Source organism: Podarcis tiliguerta (assembly GCF_965153285.1).
Source record: "Podarcis tiliguerta genome assembly, chromosome: 7".
Classification (NCBI taxonomy): domain Eukaryota; kingdom Metazoa; phylum Chordata; class Lepidosauria; order Squamata; family Lacertidae; genus Podarcis; species Podarcis tiliguerta.
In genome coordinates, this window is record NC_139540.1 from 48,222,819 (window position 1) to 48,243,495 (window position 20,677).

At 39.7% G+C, this 20,677-nt stretch overlaps 1 protein-coding gene across 10 annotated transcripts in view; it reads right to left on the reverse strand.

The window, feature by feature from the left end:
* Positions 1 to 20,677, reverse strand: part of PIEZO2 (piezo type mechanosensitive ion channel component 2) — a 213,815-nt gene that overhangs the window by 135,871 nt on the left and 57,267 nt on the right. For all 10 annotated transcript variants that reach the window (XM_083449976.1, XM_083449981.1, XM_083449984.1 and 7 more), the window contains exon 3: positions 1,291 to 1,416. In XM_083449976.1, coding sequence (XP_083306102.1) covers positions 1,291 to 1,416 — 126 coding nt within the window. The remainder of the gene's footprint in view (positions 1 to 1,290; positions 1,417 to 20,677) is intronic.

A 20,677-nucleotide genomic window follows, 5' to 3' on the forward strand; every position in this document is an offset into this window, starting at 1 on the left:
TTCAAAGGAATCTATATTTCTAAATAGCTGGACTGAGTTTACTTAACTGTCAGCAGAGTAGGGCACCAATAGTTCATGTTTTCCTTGCTAGTTAACCAAATGTTAAAAATGAATGCAGTCGAGCTCTATTTATGTTTACATTTACCTTTTTAAAAACAGATTTAAAATTTCAGTGGTAACTAGAGAGCATGTTTCCCATTCTTTCTGCACTTCCATCTTCCATTCTATTAGCTAAGAGACCATGCACTCTTACAATGTACCTTAATATCAAAAAGGTTACAAAACAACTTTCTGAGGGTCAATGTCAACAGGAGGTGGGAAACATCTGTTTCAGAATGAATCATTCCTCTAGAACAAGAGTGAAACTGTATCTGATCATGGGGTAACACTCAGCCTTCCCCAGCATGACACCTTCCATATGTTTTGGACTACAGTTCTCATCATGTTTTAACACTGGGGTGAATTTAAAAAAAAACGGAGGGCACCAAGCAGCAAAGACTGAACTAGGCAACAAATCTAAAATATGGCATGGCAACTTGTAAAAGAGGCCAAAGAGCACCATGCATAACCTAGAGGCTTTTGGAAAGAAATACCATGTGCTGGTGTTTATCTGACAATGGTAGAAAACTGCAAGCCACGCATATGATTATCTCTTGGTATAAACTCTACAGAAAGGGCAGGGATGAGCGTACAGTGAAGGCATGGAGTCAAACAAACTGGAAATCTCAAATTAATTGTTGTAAGTGGCAACAACCGACCCTAAAATTTCATACTGAGAATACACTATCAGGTGATCTTTCGATGGAGAAAGGAATCAGAGGAATATCCAAAGGTAACTGTGCTTTAATAGCCGATAACCATACACTGGATAAATGCATTTTCTGGTCAAGACAAAGAGGCAAACATTACAGGCACCCTAAATGACTGCTCCCCTAGAACATGTTGCAATGGAACTTACTGCAGAAGTGTGGCCCCTGTCTACCAAAAGGGCGGCAGTTATGCTCAGTTTCAACAGGTTCTGTAGAAGAAATCTCCAACTACACATAGCTGTTTTTTACACATAGCAGAAAACTAAATAAGGAAATGAAAGAAATGCATCTTGAGAAGTTTGAAAAACTTAATTTTGCTTACAAATTACATAGCCATAATCCTAAATAAAGCACTTTCCTGAAGCAGAATTACGACAAATCCTAGAAACCATGACAACAAAACCAGTATTGGTGATAGTCACAATATCCTTCCTACATAAAGAGCTGTGAAGAACATTAGAAAAATAAAAAGGATACTCACAGTTATAATCAGGTTTAATACTTTTACCAGCTTCAAGGCTGTTTATTGTGATTTGAAATACGATGTGCAGAAGCAGAAATGTTAGACTCATGAAGCACAAGGATTTTAGTAACCGGCCTGTATGCCCTAAAAGACACAAAACACAAATCAGAGCTAGTTAATGTGACAAAAAACATTGGCACAGATAAAACCGCAAGAAGTGCTAAAATATTTATGCATATAAAATATATTGTAAAGGCGGATGAAGTTAAAAAAAAAGCACAAATAAGAAATACTTCCAACAATGTTCCAATCAGTGTTATCTTCACAGTTGTAGCACCCTGTTCCACCAAAGTCAAACACACACACACACACACACACACATATTCATATTCTACATTATGCATATGGGATAAATTAGGCTAAATGGGTATCAAGCCTTCTTCAAATTCAGTTAAATATTGGATAAAATATTTGTTTTGATGATAGACAAACCACACATTTGTTTCTATATGTTAATAATAATAATAATAATAATAATAATAATAATAATAATAATTTATTTATACCCCACCCATCTGGCTGGGCTTCCCCAGCCACTCTGGGTGGCTTCCCAAAAAAATATTAAAATACTGTACTACATCAAACATTAAAAGCCTCCCTAAACAGGGCCGCCTTCAGATGTCATAAAAGTACATTTCTTTTTCCTTGCTGCAGATAAAATATAATAACACATCTTTAAGCCTGCCTTTTTTCCATTCTTTATGATAACGTACTGATTCAAAAAAGGATAATTAATATGAATCTAAGGTATCTTCTTTCTTTCTTTCTTGAGAAGGAAGCTCGGATAAAATTTGTAGTAGAAAACACATCATTAAAAAAACAACTAGATTCAGAAATCCAAACAGAACAGGAGCTAAATAAGAGGAAAAATCCTATTCACTCTAAACCTTTTGCAGGACTTCCTGTTTTTTTGAGAGCTTTTCGTGCCCAGAATAGTATTAGAAGCTGCATCCTCTGCATCAATAGACAATTCCACCCTTCAAGCCAGTTACACTCTCTAACTCATAAGTTGGCCTAAGCAAGTTGCCCATTTTGTTAACAAAATATTATGTCAGACAGGACTTGCACCATTCTCATTATTTCCAGAGGACTGTTTTCAAAATTCAAAACATAAAAACAGCAAACTTGTCATGTATCTACTTCTAATCAAGTAAGGCACATGAATGAAATAAAATCTAGGGGTAATATAATGCATGTTTATCACTGGATGGCATCATAGCATGAACCCATTAGTATGTGAACTGCGAAATTGGTTTTCCTGCAAACCACACAGCCCTATGTCTCAATCATTTAGGGCCCCCAAAGCCTTTCTACCTCCACCAGAGTAGGTGGAGGCAGGCAGGCACAGGCCAGAAACAAAATATGGTAGATAGCACAGCTCTTTAGAACTTTACTCCAGGCCCATGCTCTGTGGTTTGGTCATGCAAATGCAGGACGGTGTGGCTGACAGTCATTGTTTTCTTGTGGTGGTGGCACTCTCTGGTGGCAATAGCAACTATGGCAGGAAGGTACATGTGCAGTACAGGAATAAAAGCAGGAGTAGATTGGTCTGGTGGGCAGACTGGGTACAGGCAGGTATACTGCTGCCACTGGAATATAAGCCATGCTAAAAATAAATGGGAAAGATGGAGGGTACAAGGAGAAGGGGATGACAGAGGATGGGATGGTTGGATAGTGTTCTCAAAACTACCAGCATGAGTTTGACTAAACCGCGGGAGGCAGTGGAAGACAGAAGTGCCTGGCGTGCTCTGGTCCATGGGGTCATGAAGAGTCGGACACGACTAAACGACTAAACAACAACAACAACAAAAATAAATACTGATAAAGGTTTGTGGGGAGACCCCCCTAAACCCAGGAAATTAATGAATGTCAGAATGTAGCTAATATTTGGGATAGGAAGGGAAAATGCAAACTGTAGACCAGACAAGGAATCCTTGGGTGGGCTCATGCAAACCAGCCTGGCTGGGCTAGTTAAATGCAGAGCCATCAAGAAACAATACTGGGCCATTGAGGGCTATTGGCAATACAAAAGAACTGTCCTTCCCCACCCCAGCTCTGAGGAGTGGACAGAGACAGGAGAATTGACAGGTTACCAAGGTGATGGGCTGGGAGTGAGGTAACAGGAAAAGTGTGTGTGTGTGTTTTGCAAAGAACAGAAGGCGCTGCTGACTATAGAAGCTGCAACCCAGAGACTGGGCAGCATGGCTGGCTGCTCTTGACTCAAGTTGGCTGAAGCTGTGAGAGAAGCAAAAAGAGACACCCTGGAGATGTATTCAGTGAAATCTAGTCCTCTCCATGTAATTCCAAGTGTATAGAGATGTAAAATAAATCATATATTTTAAAAAGCTACAGCCTCTGCTGTGCCCTGAATTCACAATGGAAACACGACCCTGGGTGAGTTCCTGGAGCCCCTGGAATCTTGCTACCACCCGCCAAAGACTGGCAAGGAAATTTTAGAATAAAGAAGCATTGCTGTTAGATCCAATATGGTATTCTTAAACCTAACCCTTGAAGAAGTCTGATATAGTCGCTGGGTGTGTAGTGTCATTATATCGCTTAGTCACAAAGTAACACTGGGCTAAATTGCATCTTTGCAGAATCAGGGGTATCCAGTTACTGTTCTGTTTTCGTTGTAGAGAGACAATAGTTGTTTAGCTTCCTCACAGATTATTCTCTATGCCTTCAATGATAGCAGATTTGCCTCTCTTCTTCAGGCCGAACCAAGCAGACAAACTCCAGAAATGTGTGGAAAGAGTGTAAAGTCAACATGGAAGTACATGACATTGCTACAGATTACAACCAACGTTTTCAGTTCAAATATTAGTCAGCATTATAAACAGGAAGCAGAAGTTCAACAGACGGTGCCATATTCTTCACTGAAGCTATGTTTCAAACGGCAGTAGACAGACTCTTACGGGCACTCACATAGGATATCATACTTTATTCTACATAATGTAAGAGGGGAAATGATATATATATATACTTGCATATTGTGGCTTGCAATCCTATGAACTCTTGCCTGAGATAAAGCCCCTTACCTGGGATAAAGCAATTATGATCATGATTGTAGCAGCTGGAGAAACTGCAGATATGATCATATGAATGGATGCCAACTGCCTCTGTAAATTCTGTGATTTTTACTGTGCCATTATTTACATGCATAGATGATCATTTGAAGAAAATAAGTGGGGCCTACATATAAGCAGAATAGTGTCAACATAAAGCTCCCACCCTTGCTAATTATGTCTTTATTCAGTATAGTCATTCATTCATCAGACTGTTGAGGAGCTGCTACACTGGCATTCTATATTCACAAAGTATTCATACTTTCAACACTTAAAGATAAACATTAACAGCATTTGACAGAATAAAAGCTTGGGGAAATTCTAAACTCATGTGTCAGAACCTTGACACATGAAAACAAACACACTGTTAGAATTGTTGGCATCCGTCTGTCCTGAGAGACAATCGAGTGTGCCTCCAGGCGTGAAGTCAAATCACTACTTTTGCAGCAGCAAAGTGACTTCTCTGGGACACAAGCCTGAGCAGTGTCTATGGAGGTCCTGGGATAATAAGATCCCTCTCTTGGAAACAACGCCTCCCCCACCAACATTTTGGTGCAGATACCACATGTTCCCTCTAGCAGCAAACTCAGGAGGTTGAGTGCTGACAGGATTCAAGTCAAAACAGGGTCACTAAGAAACAAAAGGTGCATATCAACATATTCAGGAAAACTATTGTGTTACACAGAAGTACAAAATATTTTGTTTTAAAAACTCACAGAAGACAACAAATCAAAATCTCAAGAAAGAAGGTTAATAGACTTCTGGATCCTTAGTTTTCAGATGGAAAAGAAAAACTGATGTACTGTATGGCAAAAAGGAGAAGAATGAATGACTTACATGTGTGAATTTAGAATTTGAATTATATAGAATAGGCTTCATGGGATAAATCAGGGGTAGGCAACCTAAGGCCCGGGGGCTGGATGCGGCCCAATCGCCTTCTCAATCCGGCCCATGGACGGTCCGGGGATCAGCGTGTTTTTACATGAGTAGAATGTGTGCTTTTATTTAAAATGCATCTCTGGGTTATTTGTGGGTCTGCATGGTGTTTTTACATGAGTAGAATGTGTGCTTTTATTTAAAATGCATCTCTGGGTTATTTGTGGGGCATAGGAATTCGTTCATTTTTTTTTCTTTTTCCAAAATATAGTCCGGCCCACCACATGGTCTGAGGGACGGTGGACCGGCCTATGGCTGAAAAAGGTTGCTGATCTCTGGAATAGATGCACAAAGACATACATCTCTTGGAAGTTACTGGACTTGATGACCCTGTTGCCTCCAGCTTTAATTATAAAATGACCAGTTACCACAGTATGGTCAGACTGTTGCTTGGCATTCAACTCTGAACATAGACATTAAATGCTAAATTAAGGAAAGCAGTGAGATGGCTGGAGGTAAGAAGAGCAAACAAGACTTGCATTATGCTTTCTATTTCAAAGGAACAGATGAAGCAGAAGAACTCAATGTGGTAAAAGCACTATTAAGTACTCTTGCTGGTTGCCTCCGCAGACACAAATGAATTGGCAAGAAAACTTTTTCTGCTAATAAAAAGTATCCCATGGGCATTCTGGGAAATCCTGGCACTGCCACATTTCTATCTCGATGGCCTGCTTCACTGGGTTTTACTACAATGATTAAAGAATCAATGCCTTGTGGACAGCTTGCTTCCCAGCAGACGCACAAGTGGGTGGTGCCATATCCTGTCCCCAGGGGAGCTTCAGATTCTAATGGAGATATCTGTATAGCCAAACTGAATTTCTGGACATAATGCTTAGAGAACAGCAGTGATTAAGCACATACACTACTCCCACCCAACAACACAACACACACAAAAGGATATGACCAAGACAGCAAACATAATAATTGCATATGCCAGAACATAGACTATGGGATCTGGATCAAATGCCATCAGATTTCAGGATATTTGGCATCTCCAAGGCGGGTCTGTATCAGGCAGCAAGGGACCCAGAATCTTTTAAATGGGTCAAAGAGAGAACATATTCAACACACAATGCACATTAACTTATTTGAACTCATAATTAGGATAAGGTTTCTAATAGAGCAAGAAACACCGGTCCATGAAAGGCCCAGCAGGGCAGCACATGCAAAATATGCAGACATGTTTTCCCAACAATAATTAATTATACCTAGTCAGGCCCTGTGCATGCTAAGCACAGTGTGGTGTGTTGAGACAATGCAGAATATTCTCTCAACCTACCAATGCAAGGAAACAAAGACCACAAATTAACCTGAATACTTTGATCAATAACTTCCCATCTGTGTGTGATCAGTTCTCCCAGAATGACTTAATCTATGGCATCTTACCCTTGTATGAAGCCAGACACAACAGGTTACAATCTGGCTCATGCGCTAGTCAATCACACAAGATTTTGGTGATGAACTACAACCTTCACTTGAGTCAGTGCTGGTCATTTGTTTAGTACTTTATGACTCTATAGTCTCAGATTTTACCATTTAAAAATGTTTGAATTGTTTTAGTGTACACAGACTAGATATTTTTACAAATTGGTGGCTTAACGGTATTCTTATAAATAAATAAATACTGGGAGACCAGGGTTCAAATCCCCATTCAATCACAAAGTTCACTTGGTGACCTTGGGCCAGTAGCTGCCTTTCATCCTAACTTACCACACAAGGTTCTTATGGGGATTATATGGAGATGCCGAGAGCCAGTGTGAGCTCCTTGGAGAAAATGCTCACACTCATATAGAAAATGTAGAGGGGGTGGTGGCAGAGGAAATATTTGGTATTACTTAATAGCCACCCATCAGAATCTCCTTACAATCTTACTCGGCTATGAGTGATCACCAAAGAAGAAGAAGAAAACAAGGTACTACATCAGTATCTGGGGTAGAAAAGAGGGCTTTTTAATCTTTGCTATCCACATACACTTCTAAAATGACAGTTTGCTAAATACCAGTCATACAAACTATACTCAGTTTTTAAAACCACCAAGACAGAATTTGGAGAAAAATTCTAACTATGAAGCCATAAAGCAATAATAATTACACTAACATTGCAGTTACTGTACCTTGTCTGATAGTTTTACCATATACAAAGCCTGACCATAAAATGGGTTATCAAGTTCTTTATGATATGCCGATTTGCTTGTGATATACTGCCAATTTATAATATTAATCAAACTGTGTAACAGGAGAAGCATGATGCCAAATGCACAGAGCATCTTGATATGCAAATACAATGTTCATGGTGCTTTAGAGTCCTTTCCTCATTGATTCTAACCATGGCGACACACATTACTTGACTTGTACAAGAGTGCACAGGTTATGCAATATTTGAAGTAGGTTTCCCATGGCTAAGTGTATTTAAAAAGAAATCAGTTCTCTGGACCATAATTAACTGATTCAGTATTACTCAAATTCAAAGAAAGAAAGAAAAAGACAACAGGAAAAATATCCTCAAGCACATATATAAAAACTGAAAGAGAAAGTAATTTAACTTTAAGAGATCTGTGGAAAGGATGACAAAAATAAAAGGAATTTTTACTGTGGTTCCCATTTTCCAACTTCCAAGAATTGCTGAAAAGATTTAAGCTTCCCTGTCACATACACCAATAAAATCCCAGACTCTTTCCATAACAAGTAAAACCCATTCCTATGAACATCTGAGAACACCTGACTGAACAATTATGGAATGAGGAGGTAATCCACATATTTAGATATTTTCCCAAAGGTGTGTAATCACGATTAATACAATACATATCATTGTGCATATATTAATTGGGTTTTGGCCCAGGAAAGCTTGTGCAACAGTATGTGTGTTAGGTCTTTAAATGCCACAGTGCAAGGCTCTGCTGTTTTATCTCATTTTATCATGTTCTCCAATGACTGAAGTTGTAAGACAACTACAGTATAGCAATGATAAGTCATTCAGATTTCAAATGAAGTCTATTGCAACTTCAGATCCATAAAGGTTCTTGGTGTGCAATATAGAGTGGAAACAAAAAGCCTGTTCACATATCACAGGTGGTCAGACTTGAAGTGTGAGCACAGTATCCACCACCAGCCAACTATTCTCCAGCCATTGGTAAAGGGCCAGTAATGTATTTGGCCACCTGAAAACAATTAGGAGGGTTCTATAATAAAATTGACACTCTGTTTCCGACGCAACTCTAGACACAGCTGGAAACAGATCACAAGCTTGATATTAACCTAAGTTTAGGTTTATATGTAACTATAACCTAGGAAAACAATAATGATAATGATAAACTGATTAATCAAAAATTGAAACAAAACCTATTTTCTTATGGCAACATCACAAGAGAGGACAGGAGGGGGCCACATAAACCCAATGAATGTTAATGTTTAATGAGACTACTGACTTCATGGCTACAACATAGCTAGAATACCACACTGAAAAATTCAAAGAGAGATTGTCTTGTCTAGACAGAAACTTCTTATCTACCTTACAAGCAAAGCTATTGAAAATTTGGATTAAAACTACAAGATCCAATGGTTCCCAGTAAGATTCCTGTGGAGGAAATAGGTCATAATTGGCATTCCTATTGAATCAGAGATTATAGAAGGCATCAGATTGGAGAAGACCACCTCAGACCATTTCTGGTTGCTGACTGTACTCTGCAGAGAGCAGAGTTCTCCTGAAACACAAGATAATCTGACTTCTCTGACTGGCCTCTGACAAATGCAGATTAACTTCACTGCTACCTCTGTTACGATGTTGCTGCTTCTACTGCAAATTGAATGTGGCTTACGTTTCCCTTTCAGATTGTAGCTGGTTTGAGAGAAAATGCACCAAACACCAGTATTTCTCAAGAAATCACAGGATAGCTCTGCATTCATGGGCAACATAATGTGTACAAGGATTCAAAATCCAGCAGTGGGAGTGCACTGCAGCCAGGGTAAACAGTAATGTGTACACAGCCTAAGTCTTAGCTGAGAGAAAGGAGCTGAAAATGTATAATGGTGTGTTTGTGGGAGGGCATCTTGGCATCAAGGGCTATGCTGGGAACTCGACAAAAAGCCTTCGTGAAATATATATTTATTTAAAAGCACTTATAAAGGACTTAATATTTTTTAAAAATCTAATCAATGTACAGCATAAGAGCAATGAACAATATAATAAGAACAAAAATACAAGAAACCCAGTAAAACAGAATAAAAGCAAATACAAGCCAAAACAGGAATTCAAGACATTCAAATAAATAAATAAATAAATTTGACCCTAGGCTTCTTGCTATCTCTCAAATGGAATACATCGGCTACAAATGAATACTTTTGAATTCTATTCTGATGCTACACCAGTTTTCTTTCTCACAGAAACTCGGATATCTGCTTCATTCACTGTAGTTTGAATGTGTCTGAATTATCCAATTTTGGCCTGGTGAATTTCCTCTGGAGGTAACATACTTTATTAGGAATATTTAATATGAAATGTGTTACTGAAAGTTTGGTTTAAAGCCCTGATCTTCTTTATTGTACTATGACACTATTATCAAACCTACACGCGCCAAGGCCTCAAGTCATGGCACCTGATCTTTTGACTCTAACAAAAATGGCTGCAAGTTAGGAGTAGGTCCAGGCAGCTACTGAAAAAGACAAAAATCTAAATATTGAATTGCGCTGTGCCATAATTTTTTTGGAAGAAGTAAGCATGTCAAAGCAATTTGGGAAGCCAAGCTAATATTCTGTGGTTTCTATACATTTGTTCTTTATTCTGGTATGAAGAATTACAATACCACTGCTTCTACCATGCCAGCAACACATGTTCCAATATTTACTCAAGTTTTAGATTACATATCCAGTGTTGTACCGATTTCTATTTTGGTCCTACACGTAATACTGTTGAGAGTGGATTGATCTGACATCCGGGTGATTTAAATAAATGTGTTAAATTACCCAAGAAAAATAGGCTGATTTGAAACCATTGATTCAAAATCAACCCCTCTCATTTTATTTCCTGAACTAGCATGCATACTGACTATTGACTGGAAAATGCATGTCAGTGAGTCAGCAGTGGCTTGGTGGATTTAGAGGTTACATCAAGAGCCACTGTTGGTTTGAATACTCTTTCTGTCTACATATCATATTGTGTTGCTTTAGAGCATATAAAGTAAGCAACATATTGTCATCTTATTGTATAGTAGGAACACAGAAAGCTGCCCTGTATTACATTGGCCCATATATAGCTTAGTCTTGCCTCCCCGGAGTTTCAGACTGGAGTCATTCCCTGTCCTACTTGGATATATTTACACCAAAAAATTGTTTTCCTGCCCACTGCTCCCCCACCCACCCTGCCTGCCTGTCCACATCATGAAAATCTGTATTTGAAAGAATACAGAGACTGTGAGACCCAGCCAAAGGCCCATCCAGTCCAGCACCCTGTCCTCACAGTGCCCGCCCAGATGCCCGTGGGAGGCCTCCAAGCAGGCCTCAAGCACAAGAGTACTTCTTCCAGCAACTGGTATTCAGAAGCCATTGACTGTGGAGACAGACCAATAGCCATCATGGTTAGTAACCATCAGTCTCTTCCATGAATTTGCCTAATCCTCTTTTTAAGCTATCTAAGTTGGTGGCCAAATATTTTACTCTTGATTTTGTTGTATACCAGTTCAAGAGGCATTTGAGCTGGAAAGTGGTTTAAAAGATTTATATAAATAGACATTCTAAAATTCCTCCCTATTGTTACAATCCCAAACCTTGGTTAGAAAAGATATTTGGTTACTTTGTTTTAGCCCTTTAATTAACCCAGCACCATAGAATAATATTTGAATGATATTATTATTTGATTAAATTTCAAGCGTATGGGCAAGCCTTCTTTCACTTTTATTTTTAAGACAATGCCTAGTATTTTTAAAAACAATATTTTCAAATTAGTACATATTTTTACAAAGTGGTAGAGTTCCTTATCAGTCAAGGGATAAATTAACCGACAGCCATGTTTTAGAAAGGTTAGTGGGCTCCTCCCCACTGCCCGCAATTACTTTCACTACCTGCTTTTTCTCCAGAAAAATATTTGTTTAGCATTTCTATACTGATTCTCTGCCATCAAAAGAGCACTCAAGTGATGCACAGCACAGCACATAACACAATAAAGGCCACATCAACAAACATTAATATCATTTCTAAAAATCAATAAAATAAATGCACTTAAAACCAGCCCTAAAAAAGTTGAAGATAAAATTAAATTTAAAAATAAAGACCTTCAATCAACTTTAAAGTTGTTCCTCAAGAGCCACATTTTGATAAGCTGCGGAAACAATAAATAAAAAAATTGTCCAGTAGCACTTTAGAGACCAGCTAAGTTTGTTATTGGCATGAGCTTTCGTATGCATGCACACTTCTTCAGATACACTGAAACAGAAGTCACCAGACCCCTATAGTGGGAGGCTGGGGTGGGGTTTTTCTCAGAAGGGTAGTGGGAGATGGGTGATTGATTCAATGGGTATGGTAAACCTGTTGACGACTGTTAATGACCGCAATTAGTCCTACAGGAAAAGCAAGGGATAGTACGCAGATGACCAAAAATAATCTCCCACTACCCTTCTGAGAAAAACCCCACCCCACCCTCCCACTATATATAAGGGTCTGGTGACTTCTGTTTCAGTGTATCTGAAGAAGTGTGTATGCACACAAAGCTTATACCCAGAACAAACTTAGTTGGTCTCTAAGGTGCTACTGGACTATCAAACTATCTATCTATCTATCTATCTATCTATCTAGACTGCGTCAGACCAACACGGCTACCTACCGGAATGCTGAAGCAACAAGAAATATATGATGAAATGCACTTCTTATGGAGTTTACCTATGTATGACTAATACCACAGAAGAAGAGTAACCCATGCCCTCATGGGCATATGCTCTTCCATGCAAAGAGCTCCAGGTTCAATCCATGCCATTTTCAGGCAGAACTGGGAAAGAACCCTGTCCAAAATGCCAAAGGCTCTTTGCCAATCAGTGTAGACAATATGTAGCTTGATGGAGTTCATTTAAAGCAGCTTCCTATGTCCTTATCATCTTATGTCTAGATCTCATGGGAAAGCAAAGACCCAGATCAGTGCCTCTCCCTGCACATCTAAGGGAGAAGGCAAACATAAAGGAGGAGACATTCCCAAAGTTTTTCAGGACACAGACTATGGTATACTTTAAAAATAATTAATGTTTACACTTTGAAATGGTCCTGAACAAACAGCAGCCAAGTGAAGTTGGGCCAGAATAGAATTATGTGTCCATTGTGGCTTATACAGTGCCAAGAGACAGGCTGTGGCTTTCTTAACTCACTACAGCTTCCCAATCATCATGGAAACATGATGTTGGTTGCCATGAAGATAAGGCACTGTGTGGGCATAGGAGTCTCAGGAGCAAGCACTGGTGAAGAACCAGAGAAGCAAGAGTTTCAGAGACTGTAACCAGGAACTCCTCTAACTTAACAGTTTTCGGCAACTGATGTAACATTGACATGAATCATGCAGGTTCTACTGAGATTAGCAATCCCAGACAAACAAAGAATGATGGATTAAGCTCTTAAAGAGCAGCAAATTTCAAAGGGATTACTGAAGTATACAATACAAAGAGAAGACTGGTATACAGAGGAAAGATGATACCATCTGTAGAGAATATTTGAAATTAGTTTATGTTCCCCAAACATGCAACTATCTGTCAATTTGTCTAGGTCAAAGGTAAAGGGACCCCTGACCATTAGGTCCAGTCGTGACCGACTCTGGGGTTGCGGTGCTCAACTTGCTTTATTGGCCGAGGGAGCTGGCGTATAGTTTCCGGGTCATGTGGCCAGCATGACTAAGCCACTTCTGGCTAACCAGAGCAGCGCACGGAAACACCATTTACCTTCCTGCCGGAGCAGTACCTATTTATCTACTTGCACTTTGATTTGCTTTCGAACTGCTAGGTTGGCAGGAGCAGGGACCAAGCAATGGGAGCTCACCCCATCGCGGGGATTCGAACTGCCAACCTTCTGATCAACAAGTCCTAGGCTCTGTGGTTTAATCCACAGCGCCACTGGCGTCCCTTTTGTCTAGGTTAGGTGCATGCTTTCCTGCTTCTTGGAAGCTATGCTTTTGGTCCATCTTAGATCGTATGGCCAGGCTATAATAGCTTGGACTGAAGAAGTACCAGTGAACATATTCATGTAAGCACATGACAATTGGTAAATAGATTTCCAAAAGTTTAGGCATCTTACAACTAAAACAAGTATGGCAACTCATGATAAGGAGAGGAATGCAGTATCATTACACACACACATTCACCACAAATCCAAAATTCAATGTAAAAGAAAGCCCTATATGATGTAGGCGCAATAAAGCAATTAATGTCCCCCTTTAAGGCAGCCATCATTCTCTTATGTGTCCCCTGGATGAAGGAATCCTGAGAAGACAGAAGGTAAAAAAAATCCATGGATTTGCTAGACAGCAGAATAAGCACAACACAATGCCAGCCCATTGATTTACTGATCCACAATAGTGCTTTAAGCTTGGTGACCTTTTAAGGAAGCAACTAAAGATTGCCTTAAGTGAGGTCATAGTCTTATGACTGACAGCTTGGTTGTCTCAGTCACTGAACAACAAGGGTGGTTAGCACAAGTCACCTTTGAAATAACATCCATTTCCCATTTAACAGGATATGAGGAACAGGTCATAAAATATGCAAGTCTCACAGCTCAATAGGAAAGAGAATTTTTGGGATGCAGCATTACTTTGGTCCTAAAGCAGCATCCCCTGTTAACAATATTGTTAATAAAGTAAGGCTTACTTCACTATTAATCCAAATACAAATATCCAGTAGAAGAAAAATACTGCAATGGCACAGGCCTGAATAAACACATGAGATCAAGTGTGGCAAAAATAAATAGCTGACCACAATTTTTATTTCAGTGTTTTATCTGTAGCTACATAAAAATAAGAGATTTTTTTAAAGTTTACATCTTGTCTATTTATCTTTGTATTTACTTATCATTGTATTTACTTAGCGTTTTATTAAATATCTGCAGGAAAAGTAGATTAAGGTTGCAATCCTATACCTACCTACTTAGGAGGATGCCCCAGAGGGCTCAGTGAAATTTAATTATGAAGAGACATGCACAGGATTGTGCTGCAAATTGCATTCATTTGGGCATTACATATTGATTTGTTTCATACAGATATTTATTAGCTATCTTTCCAGAATTAACAAATTTAAAAGCCATCTGATACTAATACCTACAAACATGCGCGCGCACACACAATGAAGTTCCATGATTCTGAGCACACTTTCATAATGTCATGACACACAAAAAAACTGTTTTCATTTCAAATTAAAAAGATAAAGGTAAAGGTCCCCTGACAGTTAAGTCCAGTCACAAACGACTCTGCGGCTGCAGCGCTCATCTCGTTTTATTGGCCGAGGGAGCCGCGTACAGCTTCCAGGTCATGTGGCCAGCATGACTAAGCGCTTCTGGCGAAACCAGAGCAGCGCACGGAAACTCCGTTTACCTTCCCACTGGAGCGGTACCTATTTATCTACTTGCACTTTGACGTGCTTTCGAACTGCTAGGTGGGCAGGAGCTGGGACCAAGCAAAGGGAGCTCACCTGGTCACGGGGATTCGAACCACCAACCTTCCGGTGGCAAGCCCTAGGCTCAGTGGTTTAGACCACACTTTGCCATTATTTCATATCTACCTGATGCCTGGGGAAAGCACGACATAGCTGGGGTGAAATGAATCTCTAGACTTTCAAACTGTGATTTCCTAAAATGTAAGTCCATGTTCCACTAAGGATGCCAGCACAGCAGTGCTTTACATAATTACCATGTTTTATAAATTCTTTGTGCACCTGCCAAATTATAATTGAATAATATCAACAGAACGACTTCTCCCTTGCTGCTAACTTGGTGCTTGTTATTAGGTAAGAAACCAGGGGTAGCATAGGAGTAATAAAAGAGATATTGCTATTCATTTTGAAACAGTACCTTTTCTGGCTTGATTTCCTGAACCATGAGCCATTTCTGGGTGCTACCTTGGGAAGGCACTGGTTGTTTTAGTCACAGAAAAAAGAGGTTCTTTAATGGGTGGTGGGGCACTTCTAGCAGGGGCCCTTGGGAAAGTAGTAAGGGCACTCTCTTTGTTGTATTACTATAGATCTTCGCTGAATAAGAGCCAGGAAAGGGAGAGTTGTTTGTTGGGTCCTCCCTGTGTGAAAGGCATGCTGGTTTCATATATACACTGAACGTTTGTGGTTACCTGGAATTGCAAAATAAAACCACCAATATCATAATGGCATTCTATAAACCTATGGTGTGGAATACTGTTTACGGTTCTGGTTGCCTCATTACAAAAAAGCTAAGATTAAGGGCAAAAAAATTATCAAGGAGATAATTTACAAGCCTGTAATACACCTTCCTTGTTCAATATGTACTTGGCTAATATGCAGTACAATTTTAAACAAACTGTGAAACAGTATTTTGAACTGTAACAGCTGCAAATTTACCAGCAGAAGTCTGCAGCAAGACACTGAGTCATAATCACTACCTTTGGTGTTTGTATTACTTTGCTTCTATCAATCCAAATGTCAAAATAAACATAGTTCACTGGAACTAAGCTGCCATTTTCAAATTATACACTGAAGAACAGAACAAGGTACACAGAATATTTGTAAAAGACTACATCCCCACCTACCTGCTAGTGAGTAATTCCTGTAGGAGTCAATGGATTTTATTCATAAGGGTACTTAGAACTGAAAGCAGTGGTTTCAGATTGAGTCCAAGTAATGTTGCTAAAGGAGTTCAAGGTGTAGCGCAGAATGTGTCCAAGTCAATTATCTCTATCGGGGTCACTTAACATAGTAGGCAATGGTCTCCAGTACTGGTATCCAATTAGTGAGAGGCAATTCAGATGCAGTAATATTTCATCTAGCTGACTTCCACTACAGAGGTTTAAACCCCAGTTGGAAACATAGCATGTGAAAAGGCACTCCACAAATAAAGATTATAGCAGGTTGCAATGCTATCACCTGAAAAGCCTTTGGACAGCACATAATCAGAAGAAAGAATGACCTACCACAGGGGGGCCTGATTTGAGAAAATAGTGCTAAGGACATGGATTACTATTATCTTCATTATTTGTGAAGCATTGGCAGATAGCATAATCCAAAGGCAGCATTCTACAGTATCCACAGTAGCTTCAGTTTGACAATTTTCAATCCAAAGCATTCTTCTTTGGATTACTGTTGTACTATTTTTGTGACAGCTGTATCTTGCATTAAATGTTTCATTCTCAAGTCGCAAATCATGTCCTCCTCTTCAGCTCCTTCTTCATGGTTTCCTTTATTCCAACTGCCTTTACCATCAATTCAAGATCATCCCTCACTAGAAGGGAAACAAATAATATTGATAGACTTAAGCCCTCTTCAGGCATTTAGAATTTGTTGTAATGCCAGCATGTGCATTGACTCACTCCACTCCCAGCCTTGCTGAACACAACAAGGGCTGAAGGGGGCTGCAGTATAGAAGATCAAGAATATGCCAATATAACAACATTGTTCCTAATGTATGTCAGAAGTAAGAATGGAATGTTTTACATCTTGTGTTTGATAGTTTGAAAGAAAGATTTATGCACAAACATAAAGTGGCCTGAAAATCTTTTGGGATTTTGTCCACTCTGTTCATGACCTCAGAAGGTGGTGGACTCTCCTTCATTGGAGGTGTTAAAATGGAGTTTGGATGGCCATCAGTCAGGAATTTTTAGCTGTGATTCCTGCACTGTGGGGGAGGGGGTTGGACTAGATGACCCTGGGCCCCTTCCAACCCTCTGATTCCATGGCCCCTCCTCCCTACTTGCTGCTCCATTAACAGCAGCTGCAATACATATGACATGGGCATAGTGGGGGGTTGATATGATATCTAAATAGGTAAAATAAAGAGTAAGAGAAGATACTGCTGTATAAGAAACTCTGATAGAGTCTAAGAAATATGCAGGTTTCTTTTCAAATCACAATTCTCTGTTGAAATAATTGAGTAGATATGATCAGTGTTGGATCCAGAAAGTCAAGCATCAGTACATCAATGAACCTCAAATATTGCACCGCTCAGATTAGTATCTGTCTTCCAATGTTGAAAGACTAGGAATACAGGCACAATCTTCTAGGAATGCTCCTTCCAGGGAGGCTCGCCTGGCACTGTCTTTGTGTATATTTAGGCCCCCAGGCAAAAACATTAATCTTCTACCAGGCCTTTGCCTAATTGAACAATCAATGGACTTTTAAACTGTATAGGGAGGTGCTGTTTTTGTTTGTTACTATGATATGTATTTTTCTATTGTAAACTGCCCGGTGGTCCTCAGATGAAGGGCAGTATAGAAATTTAATTAATCAATAATAACAATCGTTATAATAGGCTGCCTCCAACAAGCTGGAAGGGAAAGACCCATTCCCCACCATATGTCCATTTCGTGGAACCACACATTTATAATTAAATACATAACCAACAAGTACAATAGACTTATAAAAAAAAAGGTTCCCTAGCAAACTACTACTTTCAGTATAGAACTAAAACCAAAAACACAATGCTTAAGAGCCGATTCAGGCATTTTCTGGTATAGGGAGCTAGTATAGACAATATACTATCATTATCATCTGTTTTTGTTATAAGGTGGTCTAAATTAACTTTATTTTGAAAAGTAGAGACATCACCTTGCCAACAAAGGTCCGTATAGTTAAAGCTATGGTTTTCCCAGTAGTGATGTATGGAAGTGAATGCTGGACCATAAAGAAGGCTGATCGCCGAAGAACTGATGCTTTTGAATTATGGTGCTGGAGGAGACTCTTGAGAGTCCCATGGACTACAAGAAGATCAAACCTATCAATTCCTTAAGGAAATCAGCCCTGAGTGCTCACTGGAAGGACAGATCGTGAAGCTGAGGCTCCAGTACTTTGGCCACCTCATGAGAAGAGAAGACTCCCTGGAAAAGACCCTGGTGTTGGGGAAGATGGAGGGCACAAGGAGAAGGGGACGACAGAGGACAAGATGGTTGGATAGTGTTCTCGAAGCTACCAGCATGAGTTTGACCAAACTGCGGGAGGCAGTGGAAGACAGAAGTGGAAGAAGTCCATGGGGTCACGAAGAGTCAGACACAACTAAACAACTAAACAACAACAACAACAAATTAACTTTGAAAAGAGTACAAAAATCCCCATTCTAATATTCTCATTAACAAGTGTCACAGTGCTGGCAGTGTCCAGCCCGCCCTGGCATACATATACATATTTTGTCCTTCCCCCATGCGTTTTCACATATAAAATATGTGTGAGAGGTACAAGTAAAAGTGCAGGTGGCTCACTCCTCTGCTTTTCATTACAGTTGCACCTTGGTTCTTGAACAGAATGCATTCCGGGAGTCCGTTCGACCCTCGGAACTGTTCAAAAACCAAAGTGTGGCTTTTGATTGGCTGCAGGAGCATCCGGAAGCCATGCCGGACATTCAGCTTCTGAAAATCGTTTGAAAATCGGAACACTCACTTCTGGGTTTCAATCATTCAGGAGCCGATTTGTTCGAGAGCCAAGGCATTTGGCTTCCAAGGAATCACTGTACTTCATCCCATTCAAATAGGTATCTTAGACATAATCTCCACACAGGGGCCCCGACTTGGCCCCAGATTGTGGGTGCCCAGTGGTGCACGTGACGTAAGTAATATGACATCTGACGGCACATTACATCACACGCACTCTAGCAGCTCCTTGGGAGTCTCGGAAGTTGCGTAGAAGGTCTTGTGAGGTCTCAGTAGCAATGTCCAAAGCACCATGGGGCTTCAGATGTGACTTCCCTGTGAGGCCTTCAGTATTACCTCTGAAGCCTGTGAGGCCTCCGATGCAACTTCTGGGGCCTCGTGAGGCACTGGAAGTTGCGTCAGAGGCCCAGCAGTGTGGGTGCCAAACACCCGCACAAAAAATTGTGGGTGCCCAGGCTCCCAACAGTTGCTGCCAGTGTCTCCACACAATTTGGGGAGGCTTCAGATTGGGAAGATGTGTATATATAAGGTGATAGTGGGATATGAGCCATGCTTCTCGCTACAGCATATTCTCTTCCCAGGCAATACAGAATAATAAAAAATAAAGGAACACACATCTACTTTTCTGAGGCCCATTATAACTTGTAGTTCTCACCAACAGCCACACTAAAAACAAAGTCAAAGTGATGAGATATTGGGTACATAAACTTTAAGTACTTGCCCAAATATGATGGAGAAACACCCCCAAACATTATTGTGTACTTTGTTCACCCAAAGAGGTTGGGGAACATACCCGAGTATGACTGTCTATACTTTAGCCATGAAAAATGGGAATATGTAACTGTGTCCCCTGGCAAAATCAGCCTCTCAGGCTATACAATATCTGCTTTGGCAATTCATGACTGAACGCCCCTCCCCCCAAACAATTTTATGAATCTTTATAATAGCAAAGGGTATTTAACTGTAACTGCTTTTAGATGTTTTTAATTGTATTTGTTTATAAAATGTTTTAACTGTTTTAGAATGTGTTTGCTTTGTTTTATTTTTAAATTGTGTATCTGTTTGCTGCCCTGGATTCTTTGGGGGCTAACATATTTAACAACAGTTCATTTTTAAGACACATTTATTTATTTATTTATTTATTTATTTATTACAGAAAACCTTTTCACCCCAACACTTAAATATGCACTTGAACCCATAAAACGAAGCCAAAAGTGACAAAACCAAAGCATGCTTTGCTAAAACAAAAATGCCTTAGTTATAGCAGTGTCCAAAGTAAACTTTTGACTATGCGTAACATTCTTTTACAAAATAAACTCAAGACTTTTGCCAGCAATAACCTATATACTGATGTGGTATTAAAAGAAACTTGGACGCTTGAACTGGGAGACAAACTGTCAACCAACCACTAATTGGATTTTATGATGTGAGTCACAGCTTAGCAATTTCCTAGAATTTAATCACAGTGCACCCAAAAAGATCAATTAAAGAACAGCCTCAGAATTTGTTAAAGCCCTGTGTAGCATGGGGCAAAACAATGATCTCAGTAAGTTCACCAGAGAATTTTATGAATGAACAAAGAAAGGATTTTTATTGATAAAGGCAGGATTCATTTCATTCCCTTTCATTGTTTTTTGAGTAGCAACTAAGCTTTTTAAGTGAGCTATTGGACTTTGAGAATATAGTGTTTGCTGCTGTTTACTGACTTTATACATGGATGTGAGTACTTTCTGCAGTGAGTTAGCACAAGGTATAACAATTTGGGCTACTGCTAGCTGGGAGATGGAGTA